The 21531-nt window shown below is 41.4% G+C and overlaps 1 protein-coding gene across 1 annotated transcript; it reads right to left on the bottom strand.

Moving 5' to 3' along the window:
* Positions 1-473: 473 nt before the first annotated feature.
* Positions 474-20187, bottom strand: RRAGD (Ras related GTP binding D). Its single transcript, XM_054279856.1, has 7 exons — positions 19977-20187; positions 13184-13479; positions 12589-12788; positions 11522-11636; positions 5623-5765; positions 3736-3884; positions 474-1822 (listed from the first exon to the last, which is right to left on the bottom strand). Exons 1-7 carry the CDS (start codon positions 20122-20124, stop codon positions 1671-1673), a joined length of 1203 nt encoding a protein of 400 aa, XP_054135831.1. The 5' UTR covers positions 20125-20187; the 3' UTR covers positions 474-1670.
* Between the last annotated feature and the right edge of the window lie 1344 nt (positions 20188-21531).

A 21531-nucleotide genomic window follows, 5' to 3' on the forward strand; every position in this document is an offset into this window, starting at 1 on the left:
ACCCATCACTGCTTTGGTGAACTCTGAAAACAGCTTTGCATTACTTTAACTGAGGGGCTAGTCAGAAGAATGCCCTCAACTAAGATGATGGGTGGTGACAGTACTAAAAGGAATTTGAACTCTGTTTTTTAGACACTCTGATTTGACTACAGCTACTGTCACTGTTTTTCACACCAGCATCAGGATCAGTGATTTTCACTATTATCAGTATTTCTTACCTTTCTGAGCCCCTAGAACTGCATTACTTATCACACAATTCTTGACAGAGCCATTGGTTCCATCTTCCTGCCTGCCTCCAGAGCTATTTTGGCTGGGGGCAGATTAGCTGTGAACATGGTACATTTCCCCTTACCTGTTTCTGGTGTACAGCAAGCTGCCTCCCATTCTGGTCAAGTTCTTCTCACTCCCAAAAGCTGCCAACAAAACCATTACACTGCGCATGCAATTAGTAAAAATTAAGAGTTTCCCTTCCATCAAGGAATTATAATTTTGTATCACTAATTAAACAAAACCACTCAATACAGAACATGGAAAGCGTTACTTCTTTTTAGGTTTGAGAGTCCTCTGCTGTCCTGGCGGATCCCGGGGTAAATCTGCCCATATTCAATATTAAAATAAAACGTAGTGATGTACGCTGATTATTACAGCAGGTAGATTGTCCAGTCCTCATTTTAATGGTCTCATCTTGATTTCAATCACAGATGTACCCCTGATAGAGGCAATAACCCAGTGCTCCCACCTTTATGACTTATCAGTACATCAGAATGCCAGGGTGGAAATACATACAGATTCTTCATTGCACCAACTGTACACGTGCAGGCTCTCAACACAAACTTAGCAATGTAAATCCAGCTGTACAGATACAACACACTCCTCTGAAGCCTTATAAAAATACCAGTGCAACATAGAGCCATTTTACAAAACAATCATCTTTATAGAAAGGTATTTTAGTGGTATATGCCGAGGTAAATAATAAAACCAGACCCAAGAGAGGGCATGACCAGTGTTAAGGAGAACTCCGGATGAAATTTGGCCAAAAGCCTGTTTTATAAAAGCTAATATTTACCTACCAGTTACGATTCCTGGTAAGGTGCTTATTGCTGTAATACTTCAATATTATTCTTCAGTTTACAAATTGAAAAATATATGAAATTAGATCTGTATGAATGTTAGGTATTAGCTGTCACAAATTTAAAAAGGCATTGTACCAAGTTTTTCTTAATTGTTTACTAACCAATTTGATTGTAGCAGGTAAATAAACTACAGCATACATTTTACCTGACACCATGCATCAAAATCACCATAAAAACTAAGTTTATCAAAGTCCAAGTCCACAAGGAAAACATGAAAAAGTGCAAATTATGTACCCAGTATTTCTGTCACAGCTGTTTTTTCTTAATATGGCATGAAAAAGGTTTACAGCATATATTAAGAAAATTCTTACAAGTGCTCACCTCAATGTTTATATATACAACATTTTGCTCAAAGTGCTCACTATATGAAAAAAACTGATTGGATAAAAATATTTAAACAGTGCTTTCTGAACGTTCAGGGAAAATTCATATAATACATCAGTCCCATTTGTTTTCCTCTTCCCTCAGTGCAATGAGATGCAGAAGTCACATCAACTTCATGAAAATTTTGCTTGCCACATTGCCAGAAAACCTCAGTTACAGTGGCATTCTTGGTGTCCCATTGGGAGTGGGTCTTTTATTTTTTTGTAGGTGGCTTTGATGTTTTCGAGATCTTACTACTTTCATTCTTACTTCAAATACTTCTTGGATGGCTTTTCGAAAACAATGGAAATTGTAGTCTATTAATCCTACAGAGACAGAAATGTTTTACATATTAATAAAGACATTCATAGAAATAAAGTAATGAAAACATTGCTTATATTCTATGTTTAGTGAAATAACATACTCTCTGTCTGGAGCTCATTTTCAGCGTCCAGGAATTTTTTCTGTGCTAAGCAAAAGCACATTTGAGAAATACAAATAATTCAGTAAGCATTACAGCTTGATACAATGTCTGCTACTATATATACTGGTATGTTTTAAGAGAAATCAAATAGAAGTTGATTGGCAGATAACAGATCCTTAATTTAATAAAGGGCTTTGAAGAAGTGCTCAGTATACTAGAAGAAAAACTGAAATTTTTCATAAAATATGGTGTCACTTTGGAAATCTATTTTACAGAATAACTGTGATAAAAATAAGTACCTCCTATTAATCAAGAAATATTTGGTTTTTGACAATACATAAACTTTGAAATGGATACTTGATAGAACTATTACCAAATCTCACCCAGTTGTATTTCATCTTACACTGTAATTAAAAAATTACACAATAGACATGCTGTTAGATTAGATACTTACATAATAGGCAGATAACATTACCATGTCAGTGGGCTGAATATAATCCCACAGAAAAGCTGTAAAGCCATATTGGTAGTCAATTGGAAGATTTACTGAGTACTACAATTCTGTAACACCACAATACAATTTTAGAATTTTGGTACTGAGCTCATGACCTCATTTAATACTAATGCCATGAGCTTTCTTAACTGAAATACTGCAGCATTTTCCATTTCAGTTTCCCTAAGAGGAGATGAATATTTTCGACCATGTTACACTTTGTTTTTTTTCCCAGAAACCGTTTTCTATCTTCCTATAGTTCAGGCAAAATATTACTTGGAATTCATGAGGCACAAAAAGCTCATCTCCATTATAATACCAGAGCTGTACTGCAGAAGGGTGAAGGCTACCAAGTGTCCCAACTATGCAGACACAAGAACCTCACACAGGTGTGGACAAACCCTAAGGGATGTTTATTCAGCATGGTGTCTTTCTGAAACAGTGCTCTTAGTAAGTGTGCAGAAATAACACTTTGTATGCTTTCTACAGAAAGCAACTGCATCCAACACTCAAATGCAATAAAGGTGGTAGAGGTATGGAAGAGACATTTGACTAGTTTAAATTCTATCAAAAGCTCACCAGGCTGTCAAACAGCCCAGCAGACATGGTACAAGTGCTGTGTTCACAGCACACCAACACTGACAGGTGAAATTACTATCACAAGATGGGGCACAGGAGCCCAGATGGCAGCTTGCTCTTCCACTGCTGAGTTTTGGTCTCAGGGCATGTCACAAAGACCAGCAACTCAGTGAGCATCATACTGGTGGGCAGAGAGGTCATGAACTAAGGGCTCAGTATTGACTTTGACCAGAAAGATGACAAAGAAATGTTGTGCACTTTAACTGCAAAATTAAAGCACTCCTAAATAAGACTATGTCCTAAATATGCAATTTTTTAAAAGCCTGCTTTCAGATATAAGAAAAGCAAGAACATTCTATCTGTCAGTTTCCAAATTTTTCCCTTGGCTATGGCAGGCAAGCTGTTCCAAATGTGTATGCTGATGTCAACAGGTACAAATCAGTGTCAGACAATATAAACTAACACAGTCTACAGTTGCAGGTGGAAGCTTTACTGCATTGGATGTAAACTTTCAAATACTTTCATATCAGAAATTTGTCAAATACGTTTAGGATTTCATCCCATCTTAATGCCTGCACAAGTACTTTCATCCCTTTAAAAATGTTATATAAGCTTTATCAAGCTGTACTTACCTCAATATTTATGATGCAGTTAGAAACTTATCAGCTAATGACAACCTCAGTTATTCATTAACTCACTAATATAAGAGAAAATTAATGCAATACTAGAAAAGGGGAAAATACCTTTTCTCTCAAAGCTTTCTTCTCTGACAAAACAAACAAGAGCGAGGAATTTTGTCACCTCTTTTAAATAAAGGACAGTTGTATTATTCAGTTTTATGATTGCCATTGATTCTTTGTCATAAGGGGTTCCAGTGCCATCATCTTTAAGCCTAAAGAGCAGTATTCAAACAAACAAACAAGAAAAGACAAGACACCAGATTAGTTAACAAAAGTACTGCTACATTGGTTCTCTCAACAAAGAATCTCAAACTTTATGAAATCTTCCTTTTCATCTTTCAGGCAGACTCTTCTTCAAACTACAACTAGTAAACTAAGAAGACAAAGAGATTAAATTGTTTACCACATCACACACCAAACCTTAGATCTGGGGCTAGAAATCAGGTGGTTTGACTGCCAAGTGCCTGAACTGGAACCTTATTTTTTCCTCTGTAAGTTACCACCCATTTACCACAAGGCTGCTTTTTTTAAAAATCAGTGCTTTATATTATGACTTATCATAAACATATGAAACAGTAGGTCTGTACTGATAACTCCAAACCCAGTAACCTTGCTTGAGTGGTAGCAGCTGACTGATAGTTTAAGACATCATGAGATTTTCCTCATGAGATGTTTGCTTTTGCAACATCATATTATGAAAAGAGATTTCTCCTTCACAGATGCTGTGTCATGATGATCACTGTATTATGTTTTTGTACATCATTGTAACATTATAATTTTATCCTCATTCCTGAATGCACACACAGATATTGTTAAATGGATTGTTATCACCAACCTCCCAGAACAATTAGTCTCAGTAATATATTAAAGTGGCAACTTCCACAGATGCTCCAGGAACAGAGGACAAAAAATTAATTGTAATATCATCTTTATTCTATAGCTAAAAAATGGCAAGCAGATCTCTGGTGATAAAGGCTAAATGGCTACACAAGCACAGTGGCAGGATGATATTTTGTAAATAAAGAGCCCCACAAATGGTGTTGTACATGTAATTATTAAATGCACACTCTTTTGAACTACACAGCAGATTCTCTCTTTACAAAAATCAGCATTCTTTATTTATACCTCTGTAAAACAAGTTCTAACACAGCTACTGAAGTGATGACTCCAAAATCTGAAACATACGCTAGAATATACAAACTTTAGAGATTTTAGGTTAAGTATTCAAGTTTATTGTTCCAGTGCTTATTGCACATGGGCACCAGGACTCTCCCTTGTACCCCCTTCCAGAGAGCAAAAAGTCCACCAGTGGTACAAATGCAAAGCTAGCCCATTGGCCTCCAAATGCAAGCATCTTAGTGCACCAATTCTTCATGTGCCCCTGCCTTTCCCAGGAATGGCTGGCCTACATTTGGCCAAGGGCCCAGCCCTGAACACATGCAAGGAGATGTACGTGCCAGCCCAGGAGATTTCCACTTGCTAGTGTACAAAAAGGGGAAATTGAAAAAACCCAGAAAGGTCATAAAGGGAATAGAGGACAAACAGAGAACTGAAGTGAGAGTGAAACAACTCTCTGAGGCTATTAGAGGCCACTGGCTATTAAATAAAACTCAATATGGCCCCACTTCTTAAAACAGCAGGCATCTCTCTGTTGATTTCATCCCTAGGGGAAAAAAATTATGAGGTTTCCTTTTATTTTTGGTTGGTTTCTTCTGACTTCTTCCTCCAAATAAAATTATTAGCATAGAAATACGAAGATACTCACAAAAGAGACCGAACAGGGAACAATGCTTGTTTCTGGGAAGCATCAGTCCCTCAGAAGCCAGCCATCTCCTCCCCTGTCGGCAAATTACCCATTCAAATTATTGTTTACATCCACATCACTGGAATTTTGAGGCTTTTCAGATTCTCAGTACACAGCTTTATGGAAAACATTCACAATTTACTTACCCATATATACAAGAAATGTCAATCACAACATCTATCATATCACAGCAGAGCTCGTAAGTTTGCATATCCACTGGAGTGCTGTCTGTTGCAATATAGATCTTACTGACTACATCAAATAAAAATGCTTTTTCAATCCCAGAATTCTATTCAAGAGAAGAAAAAAAGAAAAATAAAGTGGAATCCATGTTTTCAAATTAACCCCAAGCTTTTCTGTTCCCTTACTTGCCTGTTATACAAAAAGTCTAGGCTAAAGAAATTAAATTGCAATCAAGCTCATTTTGAAAGAACTGTACATACAGCACTGTTGTATTTGTAGCAAACAAAAACACTGTTGTATTTGTTGCTCACAAACATTCCAATATTCTCTGCCTCTGAGCAGACATAATGACAAGTGACACTCCCAAACTGCTCCACCTGGAGAAATTTCTTTTCAGTGGAAAATGAGGGAGGGCAAGGGGGGAGCAGAAAAATCTTCCAAGTTCAAGATTTTGGTGTTTAAATTCTAGCAACAGACATAAAAGAAAGCTGCAATCTAAAGTTATTCTAAGTGGGCATATGAGAAGATAGAAACAAGAGAAAGAAAACACTGATGGACAAAGAAGACAGTATTGCTCAGGAACTGATTTCCAAGGAAATTAAGAAATTTTTCCATTGCAGTCTGTAGCTGTTCTAGTGTCTGGTTCTGTAGAACATCTTTTAGGATCACAGGAGAGAGAACAGTGTTGTGATGGTGCCTTCAGGTTTCACATAGCACTGGTAGTTAAAGCCATGTTTAAAATGCTAAGGCTTGCTACAATGATGACAGCTGTGTTCCTGTGATCCTGCCAAGCTGATTAAGACACTCTCCACACTGGAGATGTATCGTATTCACAGCTCTGAGAAGCTAGCCAGGAATGCTAGCTCTTGCTCTTTGTGTAGATAAGGTAAGCTGCCATAAGCCTCTGCTTCCTGGAAGAAAAAAGTGTACTTCTTAACTGAAAACAGTAGCCTTGCTGGCTGATGTCAAAGGATTACACCTGCACACCTGTCCCAGCATGAACAAAGGGCAATTTCCCAGAATTGCTAAAGCACAAGCTATGAAATACTCTTCCATCTATATGGGAAGACAAGCAATTTTCTCCATCCAACTGAACTGTCTCCAGAAATTCCCATTTTAACAGGGTTTGGGACTGCTGCCACAGTAGTTCTGTAACCACCAAAAACCACACTGAAAATCCCTAACGAGTTTTAATAGTTTCAGTTTCTTTTGTACAATTACAGAACTTTTCCATTTTTTCTTCCTTCTTTCCTAAGTCAACTGTTTAACACATAGTTAAGTAACTAAAGTGACTCTCCTGCTTTTCATATCTCCTGAAATAGGAAGAAAAATTTCCAACACTAGATATGCTATTGAACAATGGCCAGCAGTATTTTGGGCATTTTCTCCTTAAAGAGGCGTCATTCCTCCATCACTGCACACAGAGCTAAGGCTGCAAACATCCATTAGTAATAACAGAGTATAGAGGTGAATTTCTTGTATTTCATAATGGAAAAACCCTCTGAGTGGCCTATTTCAGTAAGTCAGTAATAAAAAAATATTAAAAACAAAGTATACACTGTGGATACCTTAGGTAAATGGGCTGAAGCACAGAATGTACAAGGAGAGTCTCAGAGAAATGGCTTTGTTCAACCTGAAGAAGAGAAGACTTACTGCTATCTACAAATACCTAATGTAAGGGTTCAGAGAAGCCAGAACCCAGCTCTTCTCAGAGCTGAAGGACAGAAGACAAAAGGCACAGGCTGGAATTCTGACTTGATACAAGAAAAAAAAAATTAACAGAAGAGTGGTGAAGGATTGGGAACATGCTGACCTGAGAGTTTGTAGTGTTTCTATCCTTCTAAATGCACAAAGCTGAACTGGACCCAGCCATAACCAACTTGCTGTAACTGGCCTGACTCTGAGCAGCAGCTGATCTCTAAAGGTGCCTTTCAGCCTTCAGGGCTCTATGAGTCTATGTTCTTTGAGCACAAAGAACAAAAATGTAGGCATATTTAAGCTGGTTGTTCTGGCCACATATGGGAGTTCTGTAATTTTATTTTTAAATAGTAATTCTGACAGCACCTCACACAGTTCAACAGATGCTGTCAAATAAGATTAATTACAAGACTCTTTTGAAATATCATGTAAGTACATAGCTATAACTCATTGCCAAAATTGTATTTGAAAATACAAGTCATTTCAGGCAGAAGGAGCTGAAACTTGAGCCCTGCAGTGTCATTCATGAGAAGTCAATTACCAAGTTTTATATTACAAAAAGAGAGACATAGCAACTATTTCAGCTGTACAGATAAGATGCACTTTAAATTATTAAGATGCCAGTGACAATATAATAACATTTAACAATGAGAAGTGATTTTTTCATCTCAGAGCTCTAGGTGCTGCAGCCTGCCTGTACTTGCAGTGACAGTTCAGAAAGTTTTCTGAACGTTTGCCAAGAACATCTTGAGACATTCTGCCATGCCAGCAGTTACACCTGCTGGTTAAGGGCAGAAATTGGTCTCTTAAACTATGCTTGTTTTCAATTGCAACTGATCCATTGTGGTAGGACCTGCTGAGAAACTGCATATATTTGCTTCTTTAGAACTTGTATGGTAACAGAAACCTCTGTGAAACAGTAGGACGGACTGGAGTAGTAACCACTAAATTTATCCACGTGCCTTCCAATATTTCACCTGCCAGGGTTTTTAGTACAACTGTAACCGAAAAATCAAAGGATTTCCCAGAATTTTTGTGTGGAAACTACTCAACACTCCACCCTCTACCTGCTACCCCTAGCCCACAAAAGAACCCAAACAGAAATTATAGAAACAATAATAAAAAGTCATTAAAACCAGGAAAAGGTGGATTAAAAGTAATGTTCAGAGAGACATTACATTATTAATGCTTAGGGAAAATTACAATAAGAAATCAACTGTTTCTGTTACTGGAGCTGGTGGGTTCCTTACTGAATGAAAGGCTGGCATTGATTCAATGAGAGCAGGGTCTGAAAAAACAGCAGTTCTCTCTGACACAACCCTACAATCTGCAGAGAAGATGCAACATGTGCTAAAGGCATTCTGAATTGATGTAAGAATATTCCATGGTTAATCTGAACCAAGAGAGCCATTGTGAAAAATCTGCAATGAATATATGAGATTTTATTTTGGATAGGTAAAAACCATGAGGTACTTGAAATTCAAACCATGTCTCTCAACTATACGGGGTGTGATGATGTAGAAGACATTTCTATTCCTTAAATAGAATAGGTTCAGTAAAAGTGGTAGTATTCCTCCAATTCCTAGGACAGGTAAGCAGGCCTATCTTTTTCTGTCTTTAATGTATGAAAGTAAGCCAGAATTTGGCCCTAAAAAGCAACTCTCAAAAGAACTTAAGAGGATATTGCCAGTCACATCCAGTTAGCAATGAATTTTGGACAATTATTTAAACAGGCATTACATCACACAGCAGATTTCATGAATTAATTTTTATCACTACATTTGAATTTACAGATTACAAAATTTAAATCATTAAATGTTCAAAACTGTATATAATTTTATTTTTACTATAATAATTGTTTGTCTTAATACGTACTTTTTAATATTCCTCAAAACAGACCAAACAACCTCAAATGAAAATACACTTTTCTATGTCACACATCTTGACTGGTTAATAAGGTCACAGTAATTAAGAAACAGGCATCCTTCTATATGAAGCTGGTGTGTTATCAGATAAGATTAACGTGGATTTTTAGTGACAGTCATTGAATGACATACAAGCCGTTACATTAAAGAATGCAGCACCAGTATTATCACACTGATGGCTCCTCAAACATGCTCACACACTGTGGCGTTATAAACTGGGGAAAAAACCTGCTGTGAACTTGAGAGTGATCACAGATCTATTTTTGTAATCGTCAGCTTTTTGTGTTGGAAGTCTCCGTGGCATAAATGAAAGCACTTCCTCGTGAATGTGCTGAAACTGAAAAGTGGAACACGAACACACCCCCGCCCTGATATCCAACACATGGGCTTCCTGAGACAAGGCGTGACCAAAACCCATGCCAAAATTTGTTGCTACTAAGTTGCCAAGGTAAAGAGGCACCCCCTAACTAATTGTATGCAGGAGAACGATGCTTAATCTTCCTGTGGTTGCAAATAATCATTCTGAGTCTCTCTGTCTGCAGACAGATACTTGTAAAAACAGCAAGCATACTGAGGACATAGTGATGCAGCTACACATGGCCCTAGGTCATTTAGAAACTGGAGCAAAGAAAGAGTCTGAGACTTTTCCCATACTGAAGAGGGGAAATAGCACACCTCCCTCACTTTTCTGGACATCCCATTTGTTTGAAATACTTTTTCTTCCTTACAAACTATACCTGATATTGTAGGTGTGACTGGAGCTGGGCATTACAGACACATGAGAAATTGTCATCAGTCATTCAGGAAGCTGCCTGTGCTCAGTTCACGTGGAGATTCTGCACAAACCCTTCACCAACTCCAGTGAGGAGACTCCATACAGAGATCTGACTCACAAAGAGTGACTGGAGTGACTCTGGCACAGGGAAGACTATTATTCAGCTAGCTTTCTCAGAAAGACTGTGTGCCAAAACCACTATCTAATTGCTCTAGAATTGTTGTCATCATTTCTTCATTGCCTTTCTGCCATGGAGTTTTGAGACTACATGATAATAACTGGTATACAGTCCAGCTGTTTTGGAAGAAACAGGTCTTTGTAGCAAACTATTAATTATGACACTGTATAAATTTGCTGTTTAATAGTAAGGGAATAAGTTTTGGAATGACCTTCCTCTATTCCTAGCTTTCCCTGTCACATCCAACTTTTATCTCTCTCCATTTCCACACTGAGAAACCATGAAGTCTAATTTTATCTTACAAGCTGTTGAATGATATTAAATAATTTCTTATGTCAAAATCACAAGAAGACACAACAAAGTATCTTGCTCAGAAATTGAAGCTTCAGAAATGAGTGCTGGATGCTAAGCACAAAATTAGAATATTATGAGAAAGGGTGCAGTTTTCAGAGCTACTATGACCTGATATAACGACCACTAAAATAGGGAGTTTCCCCTTTTCACAAATTCTCACTGTGCTCCCCTTCACTCACTGCCCATGTTTCCATCTCTTACCTTGTGTCAGAACAAGAGCATGTTGGACTCCTCCATCACCTGCTTTTAACTAAATTAAGCAGTGCATAAGTGCATGGTATAGTAACCTCATGAGGGAACAAGTGAGTGTCAGAGCCAGTACGAAGGAAAGGAAGGGATCAGACATACAGGAAGAGTGGAGCAGGCAATTTCTTCCCCAGTGGTAACAAACCACTAGATATACAAAACTCCCTAACTGGCCTTCAGAGTAACTACGGAAGGGGTGAAAGTTGTGGTGGAATCCATGTCTAAAAATTTCATGACATAAGATGATTTTCTTAAGCTCAGTAAACTTTCCAATACAAAATAAAATTAATTCTGGGAACCACTACAGACAGCTCCCCATATGAAGTCAGACTAGATAATGTTCCTTTAAATATTTATTCATAGAAGGTTTAAGTGCAACTTCAGCATATACATGCAGCACAGACTTTTGCAACATTCAGACTGATGCTACAAGCAGAAAAGTGATGGCAGCTAACCCACTTCATGTGACTCAGGAAATACTCTGAGTATCTCAGCAGCTCATCAATGCTGTCTAATAGACATGGAAGTGAGGCCAAGTTGCATGGGGGTGCATTTCAACTAAGTTCTGATCATTTCTCTGAGAGTTCACATGGCTCATGATCTCTAAGAAGGCAGTGAATAGAGTATCTAAACATGCATGTTGGACACAGCCAGATCTACAGACAAAGGACATAGAAAGTACTTACTGAAATAAAGATGTTAAGCAGGTTTTCCAGTGTTGGGAGCTGTGGAATCAGTTTCTGTACCACTTTGCTAAATGCTTCAAATATAGAATGATCATATATGCTTGTCAGATAAAAGCTGGAAAAAAATGTCACCACATTTTCCTTTTAGCCACATACTGTGAACATGATGTACCCTTCACAATATGAGTGAAATAAAATATTGTCAGACAGTAAGTGCCTACACTAATGCAATTACCCCCCGTGATCAAAAGTCATGATATGACTGAAATACAGGACTTAATCTCTATACTAAAAAAACCCCCAGCCTGAACAGTGAAATCTAGACCTCGATGTAGAACTTTTTAATGCAACTCCCACACTGGTATTCTTACAAAAATATTTATCAAATTTCAGAGGAGTGTTACTGAATATGCCTATTTGTGATCTACTTTTTGAAAGCTGTGGACCCATTTATCAGTGCAGTGATGCAGTTGAGTAGTTAAGAGCTCCAAAGAGCTGGCATGTTCATGGAGCAGGCCTCTCATTTTAACATATTTGGCTTTAAAGTGCTCAGAAAGCCATGACAACTTGATGTCCTCTGGTTCCCAGTCTGCAAAGTTCTCTACTTGTCACCATTTACTACATTAACCCATTTTACCAGAGGACACAAGGCAAAGCTACAGCACAGGTCTTCCCAAGTGGCTCTGAGCAGGCTGCAGCAGTGAGGATGAGTGAGTGGCACAGAGCTTTCAAAGGAGGCAAAGTGATGTGGTGCCATATACACTCCATGGCCTGGAACTCTACTGGTTGTTGTCACTGTCCAAGCCAACTTATTTCAAGACAGCAACTGCAGCAAAACCTGATAGTATTCTGGCATGTTTGTCATGTGCTATTAAGCAGCTCTCCATCTTTCCCTTCTAGACAGCAATCAGAAATAGGATACTTTGGCTCAGGTCAAATACAGGATCTCTGATTATCCTTCATATATCAAAAGCATGTTGCCTGCTAGTTCAAGAGGACAGAAAATAGTAACTTGTCAAATAAGCTGCTCTCCTCTTTAGCATTCACTGCAGAGCAACTTTTCTCACCTGAGGTGAATCTTCTCCAATCCAGCATCTGCAAGGTCATCATTTGCCCTCTGGTGAATATCCCTCTGTGTTTCAATCTTATGGTCATCAGATAAACCATCCACTTTATGGATAAAGATTTCAAAGTTGATATCTGGATTCACTTTATAGGCTCTGGTCACAGTAAGATGCAGCCGAGCTAATGCTTCCATATAATCATCCTAATAAAGGAAAAAGAAGAGCTACAACTTGGGAAAGTATTTAAAAATATATATTATACTTAATGATAGTTATTTTTAAATAGTACTACAGCTCAACAGCAGCTTGATTTTTTAATGTTTTATAAGTAGAAGCCTGAGCCTACATCCAGCATGTGCACCAATCTCATGCTGTCAGCACTTACGAATCTGAGCAAGAACCTTGAGATGTTAAAACAAATTAGTTAACTTCCAAACACACTGCAGGGAGAGATTAAAAATAGCCAAGCTGCTCTTCAAGTTTTAATGATTCCTTTTAATGTGTGTTTGTGATGTAGATTATTTATTTGCTTTGAAAAACCCTCCCTTTTGTCTATTGCTGAAGGAAGAAAAAAATAGCTTAAAGCCCCTTTTTTTACCTGAGAATCAATAACAAATATCAGTGCTCCAGTGCCTCTGAAAATCATCTCATAATCAAATGTAGGGTCAAAGAAGTCAATTTGCCCAGGAAAATCCCATATCTGAAAGTTGACAAAGGAGCTGTTGGAAACATCCTCTCTGCAGATCTTGTTTGTGCTCTCCAAGAAGAGAGTCTCATTCGGCGACATTTTGTGAAAGACAACTTTCTGAATGGAAGACTTTCCACTTCTTCTCAATCCCATGAGTAGGATTCTTGGCTTAACTTCAGTACTGAAGGGATCATTGAAATCCAAGACTGAATAAAATCACACAAGAAGAAAAGGAATATACTATGGCAATATAATTAGTAACTTCCAGATAACTTGCATTTCATATTTATTTTCATGAAATTTTTATATTAATTTATGCAAATGTATCCAATGTTTAAACTTAGAGAGCAGTGCTACAGGCATTTTGACTTTAATTATTTGCCCCTTAGGGTATACTATCAGAAAATCTACTTCTCACCTCCAAGACAAACTGCAGAAGGTTTGACTGCTCTGTTTTATGTGAAAAATCTGTTATCACACATAGACATCTTTAAATACCTAATTTTACTCTAATTAACACTATGCCACATATATTCTCCTTTAAAAGAGTATAATCTGATAACAAATACCCTTTCCAGCAGATAGCTACATCACAATGCTGGAAGAACAGAGTAAGACTCTGTTAAGTACCTCTGCATGATCTTTCTACCTGAGGGCTGCCTTTCTCTAAAATCAATCAACCAATAAATAAACTAATAAATGAAATCACACATGCAAGGAGCTACAGGAAAAGTTCAACTCAGCAGGCACACAGGGCTTCTATGTTGCTTACTGAGTAAGCAGTAAGCAGTACTGAGCTCATGAGGAGTCCTTTCCTAAGGGGCTTAGGATTTCACTTGCTGCTCAGCAATTCGTGTTACAATCTGTAAAGGTTTGTTATCCAATAAATAAGATTACAGCATATCATCTGCCTATTTGCAAAACAAAGGCCTGGGAACATGGGTTTCATTGTGTTACCTACTCCAGTTTGAAACTGGCACTACTTTTTCTGGCGCTGATGCAGTTATATCAGCATCAAGTAGTTCCAACAGTAAACTATGCTGTTATATCTGTAAGGACATGAATGTATAACTACCCATTCCTGGACACACTTTAGCTTCAGGTTATCTCTAATCAAAACACCCAAAGAAGTCGAAATTGCTGCATCTAGTTGGCCTATAACTTTGAAATGTCCTTTGGTGCTGAGGTGAAATGGCACTGCCCTTATATGTAAAAAGCTTTGAAACACCTCTGTGACTCTGCAGTGTCAAACACAAGCAGCACAAAAAAAGAAGTTGTCAGTGCTAAACCCACAGAGTACAACTCAGAGTACAGAGAGGTCAGGTTTTAAATACTGATCACACAACAGGCTAAACATACTATCCAGTGAGGTTTGGTAGACCTTCTATCCACTGCACCACAGACTATTCAGATCATACTTCGTAGCACAACATAATTGCATTTCTTTTTCTTTTTTCTGCTGGGATAAGTTTTGAATTGCAAAACTTATCTGGCACACATTAATTCACATGCATCATTCCTGAATATGCCCTGCATATGTGGTCAGCTTTACTCCCAAAACATTAAAATCCAAAACAAGAAATCTCAGTAACAGTTTGAACCTGAAAATTTATTACATAGTCTTATCAGCCAAAAGAAGAAGGAAAGCTTAAAGGAATCCTTTGCCTAGGAGCACGTTTTGCACCCAGGGGTGGTGACCACATCTTGCATCTTCTTGTGTGCCTGAAGCCTCATTTACAGCTTTCAGAACCAAAGGAGCAGGGTATGTCTGCCAGGAGGGCACAGAACCGTGTCCAGGTCTGTTTGTGCCTCCCAAATTTGAGTGACAGAGAAGCTTCTCAAACTGAAGATATTGCAGTGTTAGCATAAAACATCTCCTGGCACCATCTACTGGCTTGGGAGAGGTTGTGCCACTCAGTGCAGGTCCGTGTCACCAGTGACTGAAGAAGTTTCCAACTCATTATCCGAGGCATCCTGTCCATTTCAAATGCAATTGAAAAACCATGGCAGGTAATACCCCTTACTGTGTTCTTGTCAATTATCACACATGAGCACTGCCAGGCAGGAACATGTGCACAGGGGAAACACTTTCAGACAGAACAGGGATAGGTAACTCTGTAAGAATCTCATCCAATAAACACAGCAATGGCCGCTTCTGCTGATCTACATACAACAAATTTACGAACTAAGAAACTGAGGTTAACGTGCTCCTCCACTCTTCCCATCATCTTGAACAGAGGTAGTACTCCTGTGGCTGGGAGAAATGTGCCTACAGTACTTCACAACTCCAGAAGAATAATAAACATCTGCTCTAAGATGATGTAAAGATATTTTATGTTTTGGGAGTACAGCCTTGTTAATAAACCAAACCAAATATGCAAGAGTCAATGGTGTATACTCCATCTCACTCTGCTTTTTGGCCATGAGAAGAGAAAATAGTTTATTCAAAGCTTTGTCAAGACTTTATAAAAACATGTAAAGAACAGGCTTCAAGTTGAGGCTTTATTGCATGCTTCAAAAAAATAAAAAGCCTCCCATTTGCTCTGTATGCAACTGCACTTACAAAGTCTCATCTACCATGGATTTGTACTTTGTGTCCCCTTCCTCTTCCCACCACAAAAACACCAACTTCCTCCTGTATGTCTTATGACATCTCCTCCAAATAACAGATATGACATGCTGTGGCTGATCTGGAGCTCAGCACATTTCAGTTGGCTACACTGTGTGCACCCGTCTGCCAGCTGCTGCCACAGTGAACGCACAAAACTGCTCACTTGTCCCTCTGAGGACACTTCATTTAGCTTTCTCCTCTCTTCTGAATACCAGTTTTCCTCAAACTTGTGGTTATTACCTTTGAGATGTCTTTTGTTCAGACTTGGTTGAAGGTGGACAGCAGTTTCCAAGATTCTGACCACTGATGAGACAACCAGAGGACAAGCTACATACCTAACTCCCTTTTCTTGAGAAACAACCTCAAAAAAAAACTCCACACATATCTGAAGAAATATTTTAAATCATTTGGGAGTTTTTACGTTGTGGTATTAAATTATTCCAGGCTGTTAGATGTTAACTGATTGTAATGCTTAATAGCAGGAAATTGCTTTCTATTAAAGCCATACTAAAAAAAAATACAGTTGCAACTGCAAACAGAATTAGCGACGAGAAGAATGAAGCTCTTCTGCTAGTAGGACTGTTACTTAGCTTTTGAAATCCTGCCAGTTCAAAGACAGGGAAATGTAAGAGTATCATCCAAACCTGACGAGATAGCAAGGCTTCTACAGCACTTCCCTCTCAGAGAGAGTTAAGAGATTACCTTATATGTAAAGGAATTGGACGATGCTTTGCCTGCCCACATTCCTCTGCAGGAGTACATGACAACTCCTTTTTTAATTTGCCACAGAAATGCCAGCAGATGTATCACTGCAACTTCCCAGACTAGGTTACTGAGTGAGATCATAATATGCCCAAGAGAAACACTAAACTCTTCTCTGTTCTATAATGGGAAAGATAATTTTTCCTATTGTGAGATGCCACACATTTCCTGCTTCATTCACTTTTGCAAAGAGTAAATGTTTTAAAATGCCAGTCTCTAATGCATATCAACAGCCCTTCATGTTTCAACTTTTCTAAGCAGCCATAAAGAACAGAAGCCATGCTGGTTAGAGGCCATTCCTTTCAAGTATTCACCAATTTAACTCAACAAACCTAAAAGCACTTTCCCCCAGAAAAGCACTCCATTCCTTACAGAACCTCTGTTAACCACAGCTGTGTCCTTGCCTATGGAGTGTTTTGCATGCATTGCAACACATGCAGGAGAGCACAGCTCCCAGGAGTTGAGAACAGCATGCAACACTCCAGACCTGTCTCACCAGTACACAATGAATACTTCGGTATCTCCTTTATGCCATTAGATATACAGAGATAACTAAAGCAGTTTTTGAAGCCCATCCCAAGTAACAGATCAACTGCAATTAATTGTCAAAGCAGGTGACAACCCATGCTTTGTGGGCATATGGGATGGGGATGCCACGTTCTGTACATCCCACCAGCTTTCAAACATACAAATGAAACATCACAGCTCATCTGCTCAAGTAACATAAAGCCAAAAGGAATTATTTTGCTCATGTTACCAACTGCAAGGTAACAAGCCTCTTAGTCTAGGTTTGAACTAATACAGGTAATGATGATTTTTTTTCCCCACTAGTTCAGTTATATTAAGTTTTAACCATTTCTGTGTAAAGGAGAGGTAGCAGTTCCATCCAAACTTTCTACTCTTTACCTTCAAAGCCATTATTCCTGTAGCATTTCCAGTACTGCTGTGACTGTGGTATTTGCAGCACTTTGGACTGCTGTCAAGACAATGCCCTTACAAAACACTGAACATCCTTAACACTAACAGATGGCCTGAGACTAAAGGGTTAACAGAAAAAGTCTGTATGCTATGAAGAAGGGTGTTCAGCTACTGGGAGCTTACAGACATTGCAGAAACACCTGGTGGAAAGAAATTCTTGTGGCTACAGAAAAAACTCAGAAGTGTCTCTTCCAGAAGATCAGGTCCCACACTGCCACAAGTGCAGCACTCTGCAGGGGTATGTCTTAAAGCCACTTCCTTGGGACACTCTGCAGAGAGCTTTCCAGCTTCTAAACACTGTTAAATTGCATCTATAAAAAATATGACTAGGCTTTATGTAAGTTTAAGTGTTTTAAGGTCCCTGAATATGACCCTAAATGTAAACAAAAGAAAAGAGTCATGGTTTCAGCCCTGAAGGTGGAGACACTAACCCAGTATAGGGCGAGGGATGACCAATGTGAAGTTTTGAAATCTTCTGCATACTTACAAGAAGAAATTATGCTTTTACTTTTAAGCCTGGCTTCTCTCTTTACTGCCAACAGCCATGCATTGAAACTGTTCTTCTTATATTGCCCCTTTTCATTTTTTTCTTTGTGGAAAAGTGGAGGCAGTGACACTGAATTTTGGACTACTTGCCATACAGAGCCAGGAAGAGAGGACAAAAAAAAGGGAGAAGCCCTGCAGCCCAGTGTTATGCAAAACACAGACCCAAATCCCAACCCCCTCCAGTTCAGATGCTGTCTGCCTCTTTCTCTGGAGAATTCAAAATGAAACAGAAAACCAGGGAATCTGGACAGTTAAAATGTCCAGATTGTTTTAATCCTGTGTAGCATAGTCCCTGCATGGACTGTCTTCTTCTGCTATTCAGATATAAAGGTTTTTTTCTGTTAAGCACAATATCCTGGTATTACTGTAGAGAAGCAATTGCAATTTTTAGCAGTCTAATAAGTTCCTATTCAAAAATATCCAAATTAATTTGTCTGAAGACAGTATATGGGTTACTTCTCTACAGAAAATACTAAGTTAGTGTAGCACTAAAGAATCACATTAAAATTTATCCTCTTTGCATCAAAATAAAGGCAATTCTTTAGCAGGTTCAAGTAAGACTTTATTTAATCTCAGTTACAGGTCTTACAGTCCAACATTCCTATAGCTTTTAACCATGAAGGCTTATACTCAAAGCACTGACCCTCCTCCACTCCCCAAAATTACATTAGTCAGTGCAGCACCTCCCATGGCAGCCTGGAGGACTGGGCCTTTAAGGATAAGAGTTCTGCACGCTAATATCGAAATAGACTTAAAGCATGTGGCCTTTTTATTATGCTCTTATAAAAAAGCACTTCTTTTTTTATCCTGTGACACTGAGAGTTCTCCAAGCTCCTTTGTGAAATATGTCTCAGAAGAATGAATTCAGGCTCTGAATGAACGCAACAGGCTCTGAGCTGGCATTTCCTTTTTCTACTGAATGAGACTGCTTTTCCTGGTAAGCCCGTCCTTCTCAGCATCACCATCTCTACCGACACGGACATGCAGTGAGTAAGGCGGCTCCCCACAGGCACAGACAGACGGACATTTAGCAGAGCCTGCCACTGTGGGACTGACACCCGCAGCTGCGGAGCAGCCCCGGACACAGAGCTGCGTGTGGCCGCTGCCTTTTATAGCGTGACACCCAACCCCCCACCCTGGCACACTCGGGGCACATCATCAAGCTGTGGCCTCCAATAACTAATAACTCTCACCCCAAACTGGAAGAATACTGATGAGAAATCTCACACACACACACACACACACACACTTTGCCTGCACTCCCTTTGCCTCCCTCTTTTCCCAACGCTTCCTGCTACCTGTCAGCCTTGCCCTGCTCCTTCCTCAGAGCTCCCTGCACCCTCTGACCCACCGAGCACCCCGTCCCCGGCCCGGCCCTTCCCACGGCACCTCCGCAGCATCCTCGCTTCGCCCGGATCCCAGCGCCCAGCCCCGTCCCCACTTGGGCCTGCCCTCGCTCAGGACGCCTCGTCTCTCCCCGCACCGCTGGCCCCGGCTCCCCTCGTGTCCCAAACCCCGCGGGGCGCCTCGCCTCCTCCCTGACCCACATCCGCGGGCCGCCAAACCTCACCTCCTGGCGGCGGCCCTGCGTCCCCGCCACCGTCCCGGCCTCATCCCGGCCCCCGCCCCGCCTCACTCCACACCCGCACTCGCTGCCGGCCGCCCCTCCGCAGCCCCTTCCGAGCCCGGTGCTGCCCCATGGCTCTCCGGGGGCAGCCCCAGCCGCCGCCCCCGCAGCCCCGCGGCCGCCGCCCCGCCGCTCCCCGCCGCCCCGGTGCCGCTTCGGCCGCCGCGAGCGGCACTCACACGCCTCATCGCCGCCGCTCTCCGCGTCGCCGTCCGAGAAGGACTCGGCCCCGTCGGCGTAGCCCGCCAAGCCCACGATCTCCTCCTCCTCTTCCTCCTCCTCGTCCCCCTCTTCCTCCTCCGGCAGCTTCCTCGGCACCTGGCTCATGCCGGCCGCGCTCCTGGCGGGGCTCCCGGCCCCTCTGCCTGCGGCAGGCTCGGGGCGCGGGGGGCGCAGGTCCCGCGCTGGCGCCGCGCCCGCCGCCGCTCCCCTCCTTCCCCCCGCACGGCGCTGGCGGAGCGCGGCGCAGCTGCCGGCGGGGCGGGCGGGGAGGCGGCGTGACCCGCGTCACCTGACGCGCCCGGTCACGGGCCGCCGGGGCCGCCGGGGCCTCCGCGCTCGCCCGGGCCCGCTCCCGAGCCCGGCCGTGCCGCTGGCACCCCCGCGCCGGCGGGCATAGCCGGGCGCTGCGGGCTCACCGGCGGGTCTGAGCAGCGCCGCCGCCGCTCGCCCCGGCCCTGCTGTCCCGAGAGACGCCCGTGGGAGCCGAGCACACGCGAGGCGCTGCCGCTGGCGTGCGGGGCGCCGCGGTGGGCGAGCGGTGCGGCCGTGTGCGCCCGGCAGCGGCACCGAGAGGGCACCTGGCGTTTCTATTACAAGCATCCCTGCTCAGAATCCTTACAGTTACAGAATCAAATAGGTTGGAAAAGATCTATGGTATCATTGAGTCCAACCTATGACCGAACACCCCCATGTCAGCTACACCGTGGCACTAAGTCCAGTCTTTCCTTAAATACGTCCGGTGACTCCACCACCTCCCTGGACAGTCCATTCTGAATCTAATCACCCTCTCTGTGAAGAATTTCTGCCTAATGTCGAACCTAAATTTCCCCTGAGGCAGCTTAAGTCTATGTGCTCTCCTCCTGTCACTGGTTGCCAGGGAGAAGAGTCCGATCCCTATCTGGCTACAGCCTCATTTCAGTCAGTTTGAAGAGAGTGGTAAGGTTTCTCCTGAGCCTCCTCTTCTTGGTCAAGTCCTGCAGCCTCATGCTGCACAAACTCCAGAGACAGGCGTGGGACATTCCTGCATCATCTGAACACACTTCCAGCATGTGGGAGACTCTGGGACATGGGCAGAGCCCTGTGTGCTTGGTGCTGCTCAGCTCACCCATCTGCCAAGCACTGCCTGCTGCCCTGCCCCATGCTCCTTCCATGTCATCACATGGGCGAGCCCAAAATGTTAATCTAGGCACTGATGGTGGGAGGTAATGTATTTGCAGTATGGGTTAGAGAGATTATTTTAGAGATAATTAACTTGATTAATGAGGAATACTGAGACATAGTAGTGAAATCTCTGAAGAAGTTGAAATTTTGATGACCCTGACAGACCAAGGTGCCCTCATCTCCCTGTCATTGCTTCCTCCAGGCCTGCTCTGCAAGGACAGACCTCCTGCCTCGCACCCAGGCTCCTTCTCAGGAGTTTCCAGTGCTGCTCTTATCTTGTTCCAGTCTAAGCTCCAGAGTGTGTGTGTTAGTCCCTGGCTGTCATCCCGTGCTGCCCACTGTGGTGACTGG

This window comes from Melozone crissalis, unplaced genomic scaffold (genome assembly GCF_028551555.1).
Source record: "Melozone crissalis strain CALT ecotype California unplaced genomic scaffold, PUWL_Pcris_2 ptg000027l_1, whole genome shotgun sequence".
Lineage (NCBI taxonomy): Eukaryota > Metazoa > Chordata > Aves > Passeriformes > Passerellidae > Melozone > Melozone crissalis.

Excerpts from the sequence above, each read along its gene's own strand:
- RRAGD (XM_054279856.1), bottom strand. The coding sequence starts at position 20,124 with ATGAGCCAGGTGCCGAGGAAGCTGCCGGAGGAGGAAGAGGGGGACGAG. Across the intron at positions 12,789-13,183 it reads TATTTGTTATTGATTCTCAG|GATGATTATATGGAAGCATT; the intron begins GTAAAAAAAGGG and ends TTCCTTTATTAG. Across the intron at positions 1,823-3,735 it reads AGAAAGCTTTGAGAGAAAAG|GATTAATAGACTACAATTTC; the intron begins GTATTTTCCCCT and ends CTGTCTCTGTAG.